The following is a 21157-nucleotide window of genomic DNA, read 5'->3' as shown; positions in this document are numbered from 1 at the left end:
TACATTTATTCACTCCTGCAGGAGATATGTTGGCATGGCTGGAGCCCTGGTTTCATGGACTCACTCCAAGTCATAAATTCCATTATGTTTTCAATCCTAAGGAATTCAGATTACTGCACAATCTCTCCTGAAATGGGAGCACTAATACTTTCTCTACTCTTCTGGTCAGGACTCATAGTAGCTCCAATGGTTCACCATAAATGAGTACAACTCCGGTTTAGTGTTGTAACTCTTCCCTCATACATTATTATTATTTATTATTATAGCACCACTTATTCCATGGCGCTTTACATGTGAAAAAGGTATACACAGCAAAAACACTTACAATAATCTTGAAAAAAGCAAGTCACCGACTGGTACAAGAGGCGAGAGGACCCTGCCCTCAAGGGCTCACAGTCTACAAGGGATGAGTGAGGATACAGTAGGTGAGGATAGAGCTGGTCGTGGAGCGGTGGTTACTGCAGTTTGTAGACTTGTTGGAAGAGGTAGGTCTTCAGGTTCCTTTTTGAAGGTTTCCACCGTAGGCGACAGTCTGATATGTTGTGGTAGAGAGTTCCAGAGTAGGGGGGATACATGGGAGAAATCTTATATGCGATTGTGGGAAAAGGAGATAAGAGGGGAGTAGAGAAGGAGATCTTGTGAAGATCAGATGTAGCGTGTAGGTAAGTACCGGGAGACTAGGTCACAGATGTATGGGGGAGACAGGTTGTGGATGGCTTTGTATGCCAGGGTTAGGGTCTTGAACTTGAGTCTCTGGGCTATGGGAAGCCAGTAAAGGGATTGACAGAGGGGAGAGTCTGGGGAGTAGCAGGGGGACAGGTAGATTAGTCAGGCAGCAGAGTTTAGGATAGATTGAAGGGGTGCAAGAATGTTAGACAGGAGACCACAGCGCAGATGATGAGGGCTTGCACTAGTGTTGTTGCAGAGTCTTTGCTGAGGAATGTGCGGATCCGGGAGATATTTTTGATTTGAAGTCGGCAGGAACTGGAAAGGATTTGAATATGTTGTTTGAAGGAGAGGTCAGAGTCCAGGGTTACCCCAAGGCAGCGAGCTTGTTGGACTGGGGAGAGTGGGCAGCCATTAACTTTGATGGATAGGTCAGATGAGGGGGTTGATTGAGGTGGGGGGAAGATGATAAATTCAGTTTTATCCATGTTAAAGGGGTTGTCCAGTACTTTGAAATTGATGCCCTATCCTTAGGATAGGGTATCAATGTATGATCGGCCGGGGTTCTGCGCTCAGCACCCCCGCTGATCAGCTGTTATCGGTGCCGACGGTGGCTGCCGGCCGGAAGTCCTTTCCTGCGGTGCTTGGCCATCAAGTTGTAGTGGCCGCCGCTTGTTAAGGCACATCCGCCTCCCATTCAATTAAATAGGAGGCGGGTGTGCAGTACCCCGCGGCGGCCACTACAGATGGACGGCCAAGCACCGCAGGTAAGGACTTCCGACCCGCAGTCGCCACCGCCGGCATCGATAACAGCTGATCTGCAGGGATGCCGCGTGCGGGACCCTGGCTGATCAAACATTGATGCCCTATCCTGAGGATAGGGCATCAATGTGAAAGTAGTGGACAACTTCTTTAAGTTTTAGAAATCTAGTAGAGAAGGATGAAATAGCAGACAGACATTGTGAGATTCTGGTAAGTAAGGAGTTGATATTACATCCAGAGAGGTAGATCTGTGTGTCGTCAGCATAGAGGTGATACTGAAAGCCATGAGACTCTATGAGCTGTCTCAGGCTGAAGGTGTAGATAGAGAAGAGCAGGGGCCCTAGAATTAAGCCTTGGGGGACACCGACAGATAGGGGGTGGGATGATGAGGAGGTGGTGTGTGAGTGGGAGATGCTGATTGTCCGGTGTGTTGGGTATCAAGAGATCCAAGATAGGGCCAAGTCCATGATGCCAAGAAATGAGAGAGTCTGTAGTAAGAGGGAATGGTCCACTGTGTCAAAGGCAGATGACAGGTCCAGGAGTAGGACAACGGAGCAGTGGCGCTTGGATTTGGCGGTTAGTAGGTCGTTGGTGACTTTAGTCAGGGCAGTTTCAGTGGAGTGATGCGGTCGGAAACCAGATTGTAAGCGGTCGAAGAGGGAGCAGGAGGAGAGGTGGGAGGACAGTTCAAGGTGGACATGTTGTTCCAGTAGTTTTGAGGCATAGGGGAGAAGTGATATGAGGCGATAGCTAGTCAGAGAAGATGGGTCGAGGGAGGGCTTTTTGAGGATTGGTTTGATTGAGGCATGTTTGAAACATGAGGCGAAGACGCCTATTGTTAGTGACAGGTTGAAAAGGTGGGTTAAGGTTGGGTTGAAGACACTGGTAAGGTTAGGGATGAGGTGGGACAGGATTGGGTCAAGTTCACAGGTGGTGAGATGTGATTTGGAGAGTAAAGAGGAAACTAGATCTTTTGTAATGGTAGAGAAGTTGGTTTTGGAGAAGGAAGGTTGAGTAGATCTGAGGAGGGGCTGTGGGAACTTTAGGCAAAATCCTTGCCTGGTGTCAATCTTCTAATTGAAGAATGAGGCAAACTCTTCAGATGAGAGGAGAGGGCGGAGGCGCTGGGGACGTAGGAGAGAATTGAAAGTGTTGAATAGCTGTTTGGTGTTGTGAGACAGGGAGGATATGAGAGATAAAGAGGTTTGTTTTGCTGCAGTGAGTGTGGAATTGAAAGTAGTGGGGGACTGTTTGAATGCGATGAAGTGCTCATTGGAGTGGGACTTTTTCCATTTCCGCTCAGCAACCATGGAGGCCTGTCGCAGTTCTTGAGTCAGGTTGGTGTGCCAGGGTTGCCTATTGAATGTGCGAGCTTTTGGTATGTGTGAGAGGGGCGACCGAATTGAGAGCTGCAGCTGTTGTAGTGTTACATAATGCAGCAGCAACATCTGTGTCGTGTAAGGGATTTTTGTCTGTAAGAGGGAGAAGGGATTCAGAGAGTGAGTGTAGGTCAAGGTGTTTGAGATTTCTGCGAGGGTGTGCATGTTTGTGTTGTGGGAATTGTGGACCTGGAGAGGAGAGGGCAGAGAATGTAAGTAGGTTGTGGTCAGAAAGAGGGTTGAGGAGAGTTAGAGAGGTTAGATAGGGTACAGAGGCGGGTGAAGATGGTGTCTAGTGTGTGGCCATCTTTGTAAGTGGCTGCAGCAGACCATTGAGCAAGGCTGAAGGAGGAAGTGAGGGATAGGAGAGTGAGAAAGTGTCAATGGGGATATTGAAGTCGGCCATAATAGTAGGGATGTCAGTGGAAAGGAAGTGAAGCAGCCAGGTGGTGACGTGGTTGAAGAAAATGGTGTCTGGCCCTGGGGAGCAGTAAATGACAGCCAGTTGGAGGTTGTACGGGGAGTAGATGTGCACATACTCTCCTTTCTTTTGAGGTGCACTAACGGAGGGCGGTAGTGGGATTTGGGTGAAGGCGCAGGTGTCTGACAGGAGAAAACTTATGCCTCCAACATGTTTGCCACAGAGGCGGGGGGTGTGGGAAAGGTGGAATCCGCCATGCGAAAGTGTGGCAGGAGAGGCCATGTCAGAGGGGTTGAGCCAGGTTTCGGTGATGGTGAGGAAGAAAAGTTTGTTAGTAATGAAAAGATCATGGATGTAGGTAAGTTTGTTGCAGACAGAGCGAGCGTTCCATAGAGCTTCTGTTAGTGCAACTGGGGAAGCGAGGACTGGGTGGATGGGTATGAGGTTAGAAAGGTTGCGAGAGTTTGTGGTAGACCGTGGATAGGAAGTAGAAGTGACTGTGGGGATATGGTGAGGAGGACCAGGATTCGGAGAGATGTCGCTGGCAGTGAGGAGGAGCAGAGAAAGTGTTAGCAGGTGGGAGTAGGAGAGGACATGGGGTGGTTGTGTGTGTTTGGAGACTCAGGATTGAATGTTGAGGAACAATTCTGAAGAGGAGGTGAGATGGATGGGAAGGATGGAGGGAGAGATGAAGAGTTCATTACTAGATGTAGGGATTAGGGGGGTTAGTAGAAAGTGGCGGACTACAGGGGAAAGAGTGAAAACTAACAAAAACATAGTTAAAAGAGAGTAAGCAGTCAAAGTGAGGGTTACCTGATTCCTGCCCTGACTAACTGCCTCTGAAATAACTGCCACTTAGCGCCGAAGACACTTTGCACAAAAAGACGTTATTTCCATTGCCTCTTCCAAATGCCCAAGATCTAAATTTAATACACCTCAGTTCTGCACTAATATAAAAAGTACCTTTTAAATGTCTAATATTTTTTCAAGAAACTCATCTGACAGAAAATATTGTCCCTTATGATAGTTTAGATTGCCACAAGCCACCGAGCCCCACACTCCAATTACCCCAGAGAGGTTTCACCACTAGTTACTCATTTTTTTTCTGATGAAGACTATTGAGTGTGATCATTTCAGTAGATGTGTTTATTGTCTATAGTCACAGTTTTTGACTACAGTAGTTAATGCCCAAAAATACTCTGATTTTAACCATTTCCTGCAGTCAGTTTTGTGTTCCTAATCAGGCCCCATTCTTCAAATCTGACGTGTGTCACTTTATGTGGGTATAAGTTTGGAATTTTTCACACAGGATAATAGGAAACAAATTAATCTTTAAAAGTAGTGACTATTTTGACTCCACATGCACTTTCCGGAAATTGGCACACCGTGGAAGTTGGAGAGTGAAAATTGCAAATATGTAATTGTATTGCCCAATACATAGTGCCCAGATTGTGCTCCTGGAGACACACATACTGTGAATTAAGTGGGTTATTCTCACTATAGTAATGCCAAATACATGGATGCTTAATATGGTTTGGGCACACTGCAAGGCTCAGAAGCGAGGGGGAGATTTGACTTTGGGAGAGCGGATATTGCTGGATTGGTTTATGGAAGCCATGTTGTTTTTCAAGAGCCTTTGAGTCACTAATAATGTGGAAACTTCTGTTTTTCCACTGACTGATGATGGACCTGAGTGGGGTCTTGTATTTTGTGAGAGGAGTAATTTTTTATTGGTGTTATGGTCTACATAACATTGGTGGCTTTTTGTTCCATATTTGGGAGGCAGAATGAACAGTTGAACACCACTCTCCACTGGTTCATTCTATGAGGTTTTCTATTAGTTTGTGAACTGTCATTGTCTTGCTGAATAATTTAATATTTTAAAATAACTTGCCATTTCTACAATCACTTTAAATAGAAATGTTGAAAAATATAAAATTCAAGGATATTTTATTCAAAAACAATAATTGGTTTTATTCTTGACAGATGAATATACCAGGAGATCAGAGGGACAGCTGACATCTTCAATTTCCAAATCCGATAATATTGAGATCCCACTAGATACAATTGAAGTGCATGTGACTACTCCACATTTACCATCATCCCTTCACAGCAAAGATCAATCATTTGATCCTTTGAAACAGGTGCTGTCTTCTGATTCATTACAGATTAATAAGGAAAATGAAGATATGGCAGAACCCAGAATTCCCCCAGGGTAATAAAAATAAACTATTTCTGAAATGGTGGCAGGCAGGTGTAGACAACGTATCTCATCTTTTTCATCCAACTGAGCAGAGATGGATGACCTGTACCGAGTGTTGGGACAGCTAGAATCTACCTCCCCAACACTATTTACAATATGAACAAATTAAACTATCTGTTATGGCCAATTTAAAAGATGTGACCTTTGAGGTCTCTCAAAATGAGTTGGATGTCATTCTGTTGTCTCCAAAGGGTACCCCTTCAATATCTGTCCTTTATTCTGTAATGAGATCTAATCTACTAGGAGTTCACCCAGATACTTTCTTCAAATATTGGAGACAACAGTTGGAAGATGTGGAAATCTCTGATAAGATCAGGTCAGGCTGGAATTTACTAAGAAAACACATTATAAACGAAGCTTGGAGAGAAGCACAATATAAAATCATGCATGGCGCCATCTATGCATTTAACATACCTAAAAAAGATCCGCTGTCAAACAGGCTAACAGCTTGCCCTAAATGCCACCTTCCACTCTCCGACGTCATGCACGGCCTATGGTCATGCCCAGCCTCAGTTTTATATTGGGAACAAGTACTAGATATGATCAACACCATTTGGGCTCCCGGGTATACTCTCTCCCCCTATCCTGCCTTGTTACATTTTTGGAACTACACAGAGAACCCTGAGGGGAAGAGGGGAAACCCTCCCAAATTGCTCCACACCCTACTTATCCTGGCAAAAAAACAATTCATTAAATATTGGCTAGACCCCAACACACCCCACATTGAAGAGCTGACAGCTCAAATGAAACATTTTATGGGAGTGGGGCAACAGGACGCCCTTAGCAATAAGGAGACGCAGGCTGGCAAATTTCTTCCGAAATGGAAACCGTTTATTGTAAATTGCTGCTCGTTAGATGAAAAAAGGAAAGTGGTGGAACCCTTCACTTCCAACAGCATGGTACATTCTGGAAGATCTTAAAGATAACCTAGGTTCACGGTGCCTAATTTAAGGGAGGGGGATAGAGAGTGGGATGGAGGGATCATTTGGTAATGGTCTATAATACTAATATAGGTGTTGTAATCTAACAAGATGGTTTCAATAATTTGTATAAGTTATAATGTTATTAAGTTTTTATATTGTTTATATTGTTTTGCTTTACCAGTCAAACAAGTGAGAATTATCACTTTATACTGCGAACAGGCATTTGATTATTACCTTGATTTGGTATGTTATGTTTCCTTTTTGAAAATATTAATAAAAACTATATATTAAAAAAAAAGAAAAAAAAAAGGAAAATGAGTCACAAAATAAGCATTAAAAACTGCTCCTAAAGCAAAGAAATTATTTTCATGTTCAGAATATGGAAATAGTTTTCCCCCAAAATGTCTTTTCTTAAACATCAAAAAATTCCCACAGCGGAGAAAAGATTTATTTGTTCTAAATGTGGGAGATGTTTTAACCAGAAATCAGATCTTGTTTGACACCAGAGATCTCACTTAGGTGAGAAGCCATTTTCATGTTCAGAATGTGGGAAATGTTTTAACCAGAAATAAGATTTAGTTAATGTCATAGATATTAAGAATTTTCTTTCCCAGACCCCTCTTCATTCCCCCTCCCTTATCCACCATTTGTCAAAGGACCAAGAGCTGACACTTGGACCATCTGCTCCTATGCAAATTAACACACACAGCAGAAGTAACTTGTAAACAGATGCTAGTACAAAGAGAGGTTCTAAAAACCCAATTAGACTACAAGTGTGCTTTCCTCTGACACAGACCTGCAACAATTTACATCTAGCTGAGGAAGCTTTATTCCCAGGACGTCAAAAGGAATTTAACAGGGGTTGGCAGCCGGGCTGGAGCCGACATGAAATATGGAATATTGGAAGTTCCATAATTCTGATAATAATGGGACCTATATTTTTAGTGGCAGTCAGCCAAGGAACAATATGCTTATTTTCCCGTAGCTGTGAACCCCCCTGGTGAGCTGTGGTGCAAAAGTAACAAAATAACAGACCGCAGTTATCATGTGTGGTCTCTGGAGAAAGGTAAATTCATAACGGAAAATATGGTATCATTTTTGGGCTGCATGGTCAACTAGCGAAAAATTATCCCAGAAGTGGAGATTCTAATAAAATTATGAAGGCTAGAGCCCAGCCCACGTGATGTCATCCCATGGGGTGTGTGGGCAGGTCTCTTCCTTCAGCATAAAAGACACAACGGAAGGGGGGTGTTGGTATTCTTTGCCGGGAGCATATATTTATTATAGCAAAGGATCACGTTCGATAACAGTCTAATCAAACTGAGTATCTCCTCTCCACTTATATTGAATCAACTCTACGAGTTTTGTTTCTTTTGCTCTGTAATCGTTCCCTCCCCTGAAGCCATACGCTACCAGAACTCAGGTGTCCGACCAGGCCTTTATTATATTTCAAATCTGGCCGGTAGTGGCTGCGAATAATAATAATTGGGCTAGCGAGAAGCTGACAGTGACCGTACGGGGGCGTATACACATTCTATGCGTTGGAATCCGGAGGTGTGACACCATACTCCCACTGTTCTCTTGCCGATACCGAAGTAGTGAGTAGTCGGGATCGTGTTCACACGGATCCCTGACGAAATCCTGATAGAGTGACGGCAACGGTGAGATATTGTGTGATCTCCCCGGTGTCGTCGCTGTGGAACCTTGACAAATTGGTGGCAAGCGGTGGGATATTACAGAACATCAGTGGCTGAAATGAGCAATCATTCCTGTCACTGAAAACTTGCATGATTCTTGCGAGAATTCTGTGCGGCATTTTAAGAAATCAAACTCAGTGTTTTAATATTTTTTTTTATCTGAGACATTACTGTACGTGTAGAAGTTGCATCACCCCCCTTCTCTTGTTTTTCCTATCTTTTATTTGCCAATGATGGCTACGCGTGGAGAGCCCTGGTATCACCAGCAGTCGGAGGACACTATCACTGCCCTCTGTAAGCTGAGACAGATAAACCCCATGGGCAAAAAACAGGCCCAAATGATTGCTGAACTGTTGCAAGGTGCTGCAGGGCTCGTCCGACAGCAGAGCCCCGATGATGGGGCGACCAGCCAAGGCCCGGAAGGCGCTGCTGCATGGGTCCCACCTGTGATTGCCAGCCAGACCCGCCGGCCAGTGTAGTGTGGACCCCCACCGGTAGATGGCCTTGGAGCTGCTCGCCGCAGACAATTGTGATGGACGACTGCAGCTGATCCTGAAATTCCAGGAGCAAGCAGAGCAACGGGCCTAAACCGACCGAGAGGTGTGAGAAGCCCAAGCTGAGAGAGCCGAGTGAGAGGCCCAGGCCGAGAGAGCTGAGCGACAGGACCAAGCTGACCGAGAGGCTGCTTAGCAAGAGGCCCAGGCTGAGAGAGCTGAGCGACAAGCCCAAGAGGAGCATCTGCACCAGCTGTAGCTAACCCGGATTTAGAAGGAGCCCTCCACCCTGCTGATCCGTGAGTCCAGCAGCATCAACCTCTTTAAACCCCGTCCGGAGCATTTTCCTGTAATGGAAAAGGATGGGGACTTGGACACATTTCTGCGAGGATTTGAAAAAGCCTGCAGACAGTATCAACTGCCTAAAGACAAGTGGGCCAGGTATTTAACCCTAGGGATCAGAGGAAAAGCTCTGGAGGTGTTTGCTTCTCTCCCTTGAGAACAAGATGGAGACTATGAGGCCATCAAGCAGGCCCTGATAAGTACCAGCTAACTCCGGAGGTTTACCGGAAAAGGTTCAGAGCCCTCCAGCGAGGAGCACATGATGGTTATGGAGATGTGGTAGAAAATTGAACAGTGGGTCCAAGGACTGTCAGTCACCACCTTTGAGGACCTCAAGGATCTGATGGTGAAGGACCAATTTCTTTGTCTTTGCCTAGTGGAAGTGCGACAGTTTGTGCTGGACCAGGAGCCAAAGGAGGCCGCCAAAGCAGCCCAGATCGCAGATGCCTAAGAGGCCAACCGCACACCAGAGGTGCGGAAGTCAGCCACCACCAGCTGGAAAGGGGGTAAGCTTACAACCACCCCCAGTGTTGCAGCCAGCCGCCTCTCAGCGTGTCTTGCCTCATCTTCCAACACCTGGCCTGCATTTGACTTGTGTGTTATATTTGTGACCAAACGGGTCACACCAGCCTTGTCTGCCCGGAGAGGCAGAAGATGGACACCACACCTGAGGTCCCAGGGCCTACTGCAGCCATTCTTTTTGTGGGTGGGGCGATTTGCCGGGCCCATAAGAACTTACAACCAGTTACTGTGGGCAACACCATTACTGTTGGCCTTAAGGACACTGGCGCAGAACGTACCTTCATCCGCCCTGAGTTCGTGTTACCAGAGGAACTCATCCCTGGGAAGACCCTGACTGTCACCAGGTTTGGGGGTGTTCGCCGTCCCATACCGATGGCCCGAGTTTTCCTGGACTGGGGTTTCGGGGAGGGGGTTAAGGGAAGTGGGGGTGTCAGAGAATCTCCCCACTAATGTGCTATTGGGAACTGATCTGGCATGGTTGGTTGCCCGATACATTCCTGACAACCCTCCCAGATCTGATATGTCATGTAATGCCACTGTCAATGTAGATGTAATGCGCTTTCCTCTGACACAGACCTGCGACAATTTACATCTAGCTGAGTAAATTTTATTCTATAGCTATATCGTGGGTGGTTGCTGGGAAAAGTTAAATTCATAACGGAAAATATGGTATAATTTTCGGGCTACTACGGTTAACCAGCGAGAAATTATCCCAGAAGTGGAGATTCTAATAAAATTATAAAGGCTAGAGCCCAGCCCACGTGATGTCATCCCAGGGGGTGTGTGGGCAGGTCTCTCCCTTCAGCATAAAAGTGTCACGCCAGGTGTGGGAAAAGCTAGTGCAACACAGAGGGAAAAGGGAAAGGGAGTCCAGACACTAGAGAAAAGGGGAAGTGGAGACCTCCTAGTCTGGTCTAGCATCACCCTGTCTCAACTACCGTCCCTATATTGCCTCTTCAGCAATTGCCGCATGCGTTCCTTGCCCTTTCTTTCCCTGGCGTATGGCTACGGCTAGGGATGGGAGGAGATGAGCACTAGTCAACCTCCACTAAACTCTATAGGCAACAAGAGTAGACAAAACAGGGGGAAATAGCTTAGCTTTAGATGAACTTTAAATATGCACATGGCCTCAAGCTCCAGAGAGGATGAAGTACTGCTCCTGCTAAGCCTCACAAGTAGAAATGAATATAGCCGGTAACTCCCTCTCAGACATACCAGGTATTTATACACCCAGGCCAAAGAGCTAATTAGCAGTGGGAGGTAGCCGCTTGGTCCTAAAAACAGTCTCTTAACTAAGAAGCTGCTGCAATTCCAAACATAGAGACCTACTGCAGGGCGACTGTCTGTCACTTCTGACATACTACTCGTGACAAAACTCCCCCGTCTACGAGTGGCCTCTGGACACACAGGACCTGATTTCTCAGGAAAAGAGGTGCGGAGTGAGCAAACCAATCTGGGAGCATTCACCTCTGACGCTGAAATCCACATCCTCTCCTCTGGACCATAGCCTTTCCAGTGCACCAAGTATTGTAGAGAACGACGTTGGAGACGATGTCTGCCGCGGCTTCCCGTATGTTACCATGATGACCCGATGTTATCATGACAATATCTTGGTCACCAGACAGCAGGAAGATGCTTTGGTCATGCACAGTGCATGACCAAAGTATCTCTGCAGCGCTGACAGCCTGTATAACACAGGGATGGTGCTCCATGCCTATGCTATACATGCGATCAGAGTAAAAAAAAGTGAAAGTACCATAGTGGGACAAAGTATAAAAGTAAAAAGTGTTAAAAAATGGAAAAAGAAAAAAATTTGTAAAAATATAAAAAAATAAAATAAAAAAGTAATCCACCAGAAATAAAAATATAATGTACCAATCAATAAATATTATTATGAAAAAAAACAACCAATAAAAGTACACATATTTGGTATCGCCGCGTCCGGAATGACCTGACCTATAAAACTGTCCCACTAGTTAACCCCTTTAGTGAACACTGTAAAAAAATAAATAAAAAACCAAGCAAAAAACAATGCTTTATCATCATACCGCCAAACAAAAATAGAATAACACGCAATCAAAAAAGACGAATATAAATAAAAATGGTACCGATGAAAACGTCATCTCGTCCCGCAAAAAACAAGCCGCCATACAGCTCCATCAGCCGAAAAATAAAAAAGTTATAGCTCTCAGAATAAAGCAATGCAAATAAAAAATTTTTTTCTATAAAATAGCTTTTATTGTGTAAAAGCGCCAAAACATAGAAAAATTATATAAATGTGATACCACTGTAAACGTACTGACCCAAAGAATAAAGCTACCTTATCAATTTTACCACACGCGGAACAGCATAAAAAAAATTAAAAAAAAAACAATTCCTAAATTGTTGTTTTTTGTTTATTCTGCCTTCCAAAAATCGGAATAGAAAGCGATCAAAAAATGTCACGTGCCTGAAAATGGTACCAATTAAACGTCAACTTGTCCCGCAAAAAACAAGCCATCACATGACTCTGTTGGCCAAAATATGGAAAAATTATAGCTCTCAAAATATGGCGATGCAAAAACTAGATTTTACAAAAAAATGCGTCTTTTAGTGTGTGACAGCTGTCAATCATAAAAACCCGATATGATTCTGGTATCGCTGTAATCGCACCGACCCGAAGAATAAAGTAGTCTAATCACTTATAATGCACGAGGAACGGCGTAAAAAATAAACTCTAGGGTTGGGTTGGGGTTTGGCTAGGGTTAGGATTGGGCTAGGGTTAGGGTTGGGCTAGGGTTAGGGTTGGGCTAAGGTTAGGATAGGGTTATGGTTGGGGTTGGGGTTAGAGTTGGGCTAGGGTTAGGGTTGGGGTTAGGTTTGGGGTTGCATTAGGGTTGGGATTTTTTTTCAAAAGTAAAAAAAAAAGATGGTGACTAGTGTTGTACGCAAGTGCTCGCTACTTGAGTTTGCATCGGGTGCTCGGGTGAGTATCGCGGGTGCTCGAGTGACATGCTCGAGTCTCCGCCCCCCAAAAAACTTTGCGAGGATTGCCTGCCATGCACGAGTGATCCCCGCATGTTTTTTTTGGGTGTCTAATAACCGTGAAACATGCGGGAGGGGACTCGAGCGTGTCACTCGGGCACCCACGATACATGGTGCATACCTGAATACCCGATGCAAACTCAAGTAGCGAGCACTTGCGCTCAAGACTAATGACCACTTATTCAATATGATGACCTAATGTTATCAAATTCTGTGTCATACCTCTGGGTTCAAAATGTTCACTATACCCCTTGATAAAATCCTTGAGGGGTGTAGTTTCCAAAATGAGGTCACTTATGGGGGCTTTCCACTATTTAGGTGCGTCAGGGGCTCTCCAAACGCGACATGGCGTCCGCTCTCGATTCCAGACAATTTTGCGTTCAAAAAGTCACACAGTACTCCTTCCCTTCTGAACTCTGCTGTGCACCCAAACACTGTATTTTCCCCACATATGGGGTATTGGCGTTCTCAGGAGAAATTGCACAAATCTTTTTTGGGGTCCATTTTCTCCTCTTACCCTTGTGAAAATAAAAAAATTGGGGCTAAAACATTATTTTTGTGTAAAAAGTTTGATTGTTTTATTTTCACGGCTCCATGTTATAAACTTCTGTAAAGCACTTGGGGGTTCAAGGTGCTCACCACACATCTAGATAAGTTCCATGAGGGGTCTAGTTTCCAAAATAGTGTCACTTGTGGGGGGGGGCACATCAGGGGCTCTCCAAACGCAACATGGCGTCCACTAATTATTCAAGCAAATATTACATTCAAAAAGTCAAATGGCGCTCCTTCCCTTCCGAGCCCTGCCGTGCGCCCAAACAGTGGTTTTCCTCCACATATGGGGTATCTGCATGCTCGGGAGGAATTGCACAACAAATTTCAAGGTGCAATTTCTCCTGTTACCCTTATGAAAATGCAAAATTGGGGGCTGAAAAACATTTTTGTGGGAAAAATGTGAAAATTTTATTTTTACGGCTCAATGTTCTAAACTTCTCTGAAGCCCCTGGGGGTTCAAGGTGCTCACCACACATCTAGATAAGTTCCCTGAGGAGTCTAGTTTCCAAAGTGGTGTTAATTGTGGGGGGTTCCCATTGTTTAGGCACATCAGGGGCTCCCCAAATGCAACATGGCATCCGCTAATTATTCAAGCAAATTTTACATTCAAAAAGTCAAATGGCGCTCCTTCCCTTCCGAACCTCTGCTGTGTGCCCAAGCAGTGTTTTTTTCTCACATATGGGGTATCGGTGTGCTCAGGGGAAATTGCACAGCAAATTTTGGGGTCCATTTTTTCCTGTTACAACTGCGAAAATAAAAAAAATTGGGTCTAAAGTAACATTTTTGTGAAAGTTAAATGTTAATTTTTTTCTTCCACATTCCAAAAATTCCTGTGAAGCACCTGAAGGGTTAATGAAGTTCTTGAATGTGGTTTTGAGCACCTTGAGGGGTGCAGTTTTTAGAATGGTATCACTTTTGGGTATTTTCTGTCCTAAAGACCCCTCAAAGTGACTTCATAAAGTGACAGTGGTCAGAATTGTAAAAATTGGCCCGGTCATTAATGTGCAAACCACCTTGGGTTGTAAAGGGGTTAATGACGGCGGTTATTTTATAGAGTCCAATAAACCTAGGTCCCAGCTTCCAAGAAGGAAGTTTCAAATAAAGATAAAATCTCTCTCCTTGTTCCCCCTCTGCTCCGGTCTCCATTTCCTGTGTTCTGAAGCTCTTTACTGCTCTGCACAGCGGCGCAATGAAATGATGACATCGCACCTGTTGCACTAAGACGTCAGAGCTCAGATACCGAGAGAATGATACGGCTTCCCTCTTTCATCATTGCATTCAACTGCAATGGCATCCAGGATGCCACTAAAATTGAACGTGTGATGCTGGGTGGGCCCCCTCCGACAAACGGGCCCCATAGCAGCTGCGTGGTCTGTGCCATTGGCCGTGCTCAGCATCTTCCAGCAACTCAATTCTAGTCACCTCAGTACTGAACTGTCTATATTGGAGTTGATTCGGTAAAATCCTCACAGGAGTAACTCTAATTTAGCGAAAAAGAAGAGACATGTCAGCTCAGCCATATACAGAAGATCTGTGCAGAGGAAACTTGCGGTGACACAGGAAAAAGATAAGTAGATAAATTCCAGCATTCAAATCTTCGTAAAAACACAAAGATTTTTTCTTCATTGAAATAAAATGCAAATTAATTATGTAAAAATCATACAATGTGATTTTCTGGTTTTTATTTTTAGATTCTGTCTCTTACAGTTGAAGTGTACCTACGATAAAAATTACAGACCTCTCCATTCATTGTAGGTTGGAAAACTTGCAAAATCGGCAGAGTATCAAATACTTATTTTCCCCACTGTATATACCATGAGGCATATCTGGTCCTATTAAATGTATCAGTGTATTTTTTATATATATATATATATATATATATATCAGGGTTAACTAGGGCTTTTGAGGGACAGCCACCAGTGAGCGGGGACACCATTGACGTTGCTTAGGGTGCTAACCTCCGTGGCTAGGCAGTATAGGGTAAGGTAATGACTGTATCAATTATTCAGCAGCATCATTGTTTACATCTGTTTATACACAACCACAACAAGCCATTCACCTTGTTATTTTTGCTAAATTTAAGTATATATATATATGTTGTTGGTTCAGTTTTTAATGTACCGTATTTTTCGGAATATAAGACGCAGTGGACCATAAGACGCAACTAGGTTTTAGAGGAGGAAAATAGAAAAAAAATGTAAGCAAAAAATGTGGTCATGATGCACTGTTAAGGGAGAGGGGGTCTGCTGCTGACACTGTTATAGGGGTAATGTCAATTCTGTTAACCCCTTTACCCGCGAGGGTGGTTTGCACGTTAATGACCAGGCCAATTTTTACAATTCTGACCACTGTCACTTTATGAGGTAATTACTCTGGAACGCTTCAACGGATCCCCCTGATTCTGAGATTGTTTTTTTGTGACATATTGTACTTCATGATTGTGGTAAAATTTCTTTGATATCACTTGCGTTTATTTGTGAAAAAAATGGAAATTTGGCGAAAATTTTGAAAATTTTGCAATTTTCAAAATTTGAATTTTTATGCCCTTAAATCAGAGAGATATGTCACACAAAATAGTTAATAAATAACATTTCCCACATGTCTACTTTACATCAGCACAATTTTGGAACCCAAATTTTTTTTTGTTAGGGAGCTATAAGGGTTAAAAGTTGACCAGCGATTTCTCATTTTTCCAACAAAATTTACAAAACCATTTTTTTAGGGACCACATCACATTTGAAGTCACTTTGAGAGGTCTTTATGACAGAAAATACCCAAAAGTGACACCTTTCTAAAAACTGCACCCCTCAAGGTGCTCAAAACCACATTCAAGAACTTTATTAACCCTTCAGGTGCTTCACAGGAATTTTTGGAATGTGGAAGAAAAAAATGAACATTTAACTTTTTTCACAAAAATGTTACTTTAGACCCAATTTTTTTATTTTCGCAGGGGTAACAAGAAAAAATGGACCCCAAAATTTGTTGTGCAATTTCCCCTGGGCACGCAGATACCACATATGTGGGGAAAAACCACTGTTTGGGCGCATGGCAGGGCTCGGAAGGGAAGGAGCGCCATTTGACTTTTTGATTGGAGCTCCCCCATAAGTGACCCCATTTTGGAAACTAGACCCCCCAAGGCACCTATCTAGATGCATAGTGAGAACTTGGAACTCCTAGGTGCTTCACAAATTGATTCGTAAAAATGAAAAAGTTTTTTTTTTTTCATTTTTACGAATCAATTTGTGAAGCACCTGGGGGTTCCAAGTTCTCACTATGCATCTAGATAGGTGCTTTGGGTGGTATAGTTTCCAAAATGGGGTCACTTATGGGGGAGCTCCAATGTTTAGGCACACAGGGGCTCTCCAAACGCAACATGGTGTCCGCTAACAATTTGAGCCGATTTTCCATTCAATTTGTTAGCGGACACCATGTCGCTTTTGGAGAGCCCCTGATGTGCCTAAACAGTGGAGCTCTCCCACAAGTGACCCCATTTTGGAAACTATACCCCTCAAGGATTTTATTAAGAGGTATAGTGGACATTTTGAACCCAGAGGTACGACACAAAATTTGATAACATTAGGTCATCATATTGAATAAGTTGTCATTACTCTTGAGCGCAAGTGCTCGCTACTTGAGTTTGCATCGGGTACTCAGGTATGCACCATGTATCACGGGTGCTCAAGTGAAATGCTCGAGTCCCCACCCGCATGTTTCACGGTTATTAGACACCTTAAAAAAAACATGCGGGGATCGCTCGTGCATGGTAGGCAATCCCCGCAAGGTTTTTTTGGGCCGCGAAGCATATGGGGCGGAGACTTGAGCACCCGCGATACTCAGTGCACACCCGAGCACCCGATGCAAACTCAAGTAGCGAGCACTTGCGTTCAACACTAGTTGCCATATCGTCATCTTGTGTTTTTTTTTTCAAAAGTAAAAAAAAAAAAAACAACCCTAACATTAGCACAACCCCAACCCCAACCCTAGCGTTTATTTTTTACGCCGTTCCTCGTGCGGTATGAGTGATGTGATTACTTTATTCTTCGGGTCGGTGCGATTGCAGCGATACCAGAATCATATCGGGTTTTTATGATTGACAGCTGTCACACACTAAAAGACACATATTTTGTAAAATCTAGTTTTTGCATTGCCATATTTTGGCCTACAGAGTCATGTGACGGCTTGTTTTTTGCGGGATGAGTTGACGGTTTTATTGGTGCCATTTTCAGGCATGTGACATTTTTTGATCGCTTTCTATTACAGCTTTTGGGAGGCAGAATAAACAAAAACCAACAATTCAGGAATTGTGTCTTTTTAAATTTTTTTATTCTACTCCGCGTGTGATAAAATTGATAAGGTAGCTTAATTCTTCGGGTCAGTACGTTTACAGCGGTACCACATTTGTATAGTTTTTTTATGTTTTGGCGCTTTTACACAATAAAAGCTATTTTATAGAAAAATAATTTTTTTGCATTGCTTTTTTCTGAGAGCTATAACTTTTTGATTTTTCGGATGATTGAGCTGTATGGTGGCTTGTTTTTTGCGGGACGCGATGACTTTTTCAGCGGTACCATTTTTATTTATATTCGTCTTTTTGATCGCGTGTTATTCCATTTTTTGTTTGGCGGTATGGTGATAAAGCATTGTTTTTTGTGTCGTGTTTTTTTATTTTTTTTTTACCGTGTTCACTGAAGGGGTTAACTCGTGGAACAGTTTTATAGGTCAGGTCGTTACGGACGCGGCGATACCAAATATGTGTACTTTTATTGTTTTTTTGCTTTTTTTTCATAATAATATTTATTGATGGGTACATTATATTTTTATTTTTAGTGGATTATGTTTTTTATTTTTTTTTAAATATTTTTTTAATTTTTTTTTTTTTTTTCACTTTCTGGGAGTTTTTTTACTTTGTCCCACTATGGGACTTTCACTTTTTTTATTCTGATCGCCTGCATAGCATAGGGATTGAGCACCATCCCTGTGCCATGCAGGCAGTCAGCGCTGGACAGGGAGAAGATAGTTTGAAGATGCACTGCGCATGTCCAAAAAATCTTCCTGCTGTCTGGTGACCCGGATGTTGTCATGACGACATCGGGTTGTCATGACGACATCGGGTTGTCATGGCAACACCCGGGAAGCCCCGGCAGACAGCGCTGGAGGCCGGAAGAGGAGGTGAGTATTGCGATCAGCTCCCCTTGCCTCCGCAATGCTGCGATCGACTTTGATCGCTGCATTGCGGGGGTTAATGTGCTGGGAGCGGTGCGGGACCGCTCCCTGCACATAGTACCGGGTGTCAGCTGTGACAATCAGCTGACACCCGGCGGCGATCGCGCCCGCACAGCCTGTGTGCGCGCGTGATCGCGATGACGTACTAATACGGGTCAGGCTCTTAAAGCCCAGGGCACTGACGCGTATTAGTACGTCTTGAGCTTTAAAGGGGTTAATATCCCCCTTCCTGTTATATGTGGCCCCCATCCTGATATTCATGGCACCCCTAATCCCCATCCTGATACAGTATGCATGGCACCCCTCATCCCCATGCTGATATGATGTCACCCCAATCCCCCATCTTGGTAGGCATGGCACCCCAATCACCAATTTTGGTATGCGTGGCATCCCAATCCCTCATCCAGGTTTGCATGGCACCCCTTGATCCCCATCCTGGTATGCATGGCACCTCTTGATCCCCATCCTGGTATGCTAGACACCCCTCATCCTGGTATGCATGGCACCCCTCATCCTGGTATGTATGGCACACCTTTGTCCCCATCCTGGTATGCATGGCACCCCTCATCCTGGTATGCATGGCACCCCTCATCCTGGTATGCATGGCACTCCTCATCCTGGTATGCATGGCACACCTTTGTCCCCACCCTGGTATGCATGGCACCCCTCATCCTTGTATGCATGGCACTCCTCATCCTGGTATTCATGCCCCCCTCCCTCATCTTGGTATGCATGGCATCCCTCATCCCTCTTCCTGTTATGCATGACACCCCCTCATCCCTCTTCCTGGTATGCATGGCACCTCTCATCCTTGAATGTATGGCACCCTTCATCCCTCTTCCTCGTATGCATGGCACCTCTTATCCCTCATCTTGGTATGCATGGCACCCCTGATCCCCATCCTGGTATGCATGACACCCCCTGATTCCCATCCTGGTATGCAAGGTACCCCACCTCCTCTGTCCTCCAGCGCTGCGTCCCGCTCTGCTGCCGACACTCTCACTGTGTGAGCCGCTGTACCGGAATAGTCCCTGCTTCCCGCGCCGGAACTGTGTACGTGGGGAGCAGTGACCATTCACTCTCCTTAATAGTACGCACACTGTACCCACAGCGCAGCTCCTGCTGTGCTCGGCAGTCTGTGTGCCCACTGTTAAAGAACATGAATATTCACTACAACCCATGGGAGTGGATTGTAATGAATATTCATGGTCTTTAATAGCGGGCACACTGACCGCTGAGCACAGCAGGAGCCTACTGTGTGCGCGCTATTAAGGAAAATGAATATTCTTTGCTCTGCAAGCCCTTGGGCGTGGGGAGCAGTGAATATTCATTATCTTTAGCAGCGGGCACAGCGCAGGCTGCAGCAGGCGGCAGCTGCCTCCTGTGCTCCCCCCACCACCCACAGCCATAGGTATATAGTTCGGATATATACACTCCCTGACAGAAGTTATCCATGTTATGTAAATAAAAGCTTATAACCTGATGTTAAATTCATCCATTGGTTTTATAAATTACTCTTTTGAAAGCTGAAACCCTCCCAAATTTGGTTTAGGTTAAGAAAATAAATTGTCATCAATGCTGAAATATTGATCCTTTAATGCAGTGATTTTCAACCTTTTTTGAGCCGCGGCACACTTTTTATACTTAGAAAATCCTGGGGCACACCACCAACCAAAATAGCACAAAATGACACTAAAACAGTCATATTATACATATAGTTAATAATATAGATTCTACATTTATTTTACTCACTCAGTGTGAAACCTGGGCCTGTTTCGATAAACACAAAAGGGATATCCTGGCAGGAATGGTGGAAAGACACACACGAAGCTCTTCCTCAACAGTTCTCAGTTTCTCCCTGTGTTTAGTTTTTATCGCAGTCAAGCTTGAGAAGCCCAGCTCACATAGATATGTGGTTGAAAATGGGAGCAATGTCAGAATAGCTTTGTTGGCCAGAATGGGGAACTCCTTGGCAACAGATAACCAAAAACTGTCCAAAGGAAGATCAGCAAACTTTAGCTTTAAACCGCGATCTTGCTTCAGTTCAACGAGTTCCTCTTGCTCCTTTAAAGTCATGTCCTTTCCAGCAATGGATAATGAGCTGTATGGGTCCCTAACCCAGTCAAGGCATTCTGTGAAGGCTGAAGAGAAATAGAACGATAACTTCTCCTCAAGAGTTTTCAAATGTCTGCCAATCGCTTCGCACATTGCAGCAGTATTGTCATCATGCAGTTTCTCGGTGAGTGGGAACATCTGAAGGTTGCCACCCTGCACATGTTGTTGCCAGAGCTGCACCTTTAAACGGAATCCGTTCATTTTATCAGTGCTTGTAAGCAGGTTTTCATTTCGACCTTGCATCCGTGTGTTTAGTTCATTCAGATATTGAAATATATCAGCCAGGTATGCCAGCTTTGCACACCACTCATCACTTGCAAGCAGCTTTGAATAATCGGACCTCTCATTTGTAAGAAATATTTTAAGTTCCCTTCGCAACTCATACACACGGGCCAGCACTTTGCCGCGTGACAGCCACCTGACCTCCGTGTGGAGCAATAAGATTTTATGTTCCGCTCCCATTTCTGTACACAAAGACGCAAATAAGCGACATCTCAAAGGTCGCGTCTTCACAAAGTTCACTATGCGCACAACATCATCCAACACAGGAGCTAGATCTGCTGGTAAGGTCTTTGCAACGAGGGCCTCACGGTGCAAGAAACAGTGGGTAGCAAGAACATCTGGGTTTCTTTCTTTAACCCTACTTACAAAGCCTTTGATGCGCCCGACCATGGCTGCGGCTCCATCAGTGCAGACACCTGTGCAGTTTTCCCATGTAAGTCCACTTTTATCAAGATATTCCGATGTGACTTGGAATATTGCCTCTCCTGTTGA

At 44.3% G+C, this 21157-nt stretch overlaps 1 protein-coding gene across 2 annotated transcripts in view; it reads left to right on the top strand.

Annotated features, from left to right (window-relative positions):
* Window positions 1-21157, top strand: part of LOC141270496 (uncharacterized) — a 462326-nt gene that overhangs the window by 406929 nt on the left and 34240 nt on the right. For both annotated transcript variants that reach the window (XM_073680500.1, XM_073680501.1), the window contains exon 7: window positions 5215-5372. In XM_073680500.1, the coding sequence (XP_073536601.1) occupies window positions 5215-5372 (158 nt within the window). The remainder of the gene's footprint in view (window positions 1-5214; window positions 5373-21157) is intronic.

Source organism: Phyllobates terribilis, unplaced genomic scaffold (genome assembly GCF_046119375.1).
Source record: "Phyllobates terribilis strain yellow unplaced genomic scaffold, ASM4611937v1 Scaffold_5__5_contigs__length_657084704, whole genome shotgun sequence".
In the NCBI taxonomy this organism is placed as follows: Eukaryota; Metazoa; Chordata; class Amphibia; order Anura; family Dendrobatidae; genus Phyllobates; species Phyllobates terribilis.
This window is presented reverse-complemented; position numbering and strand designations above follow the sequence as displayed.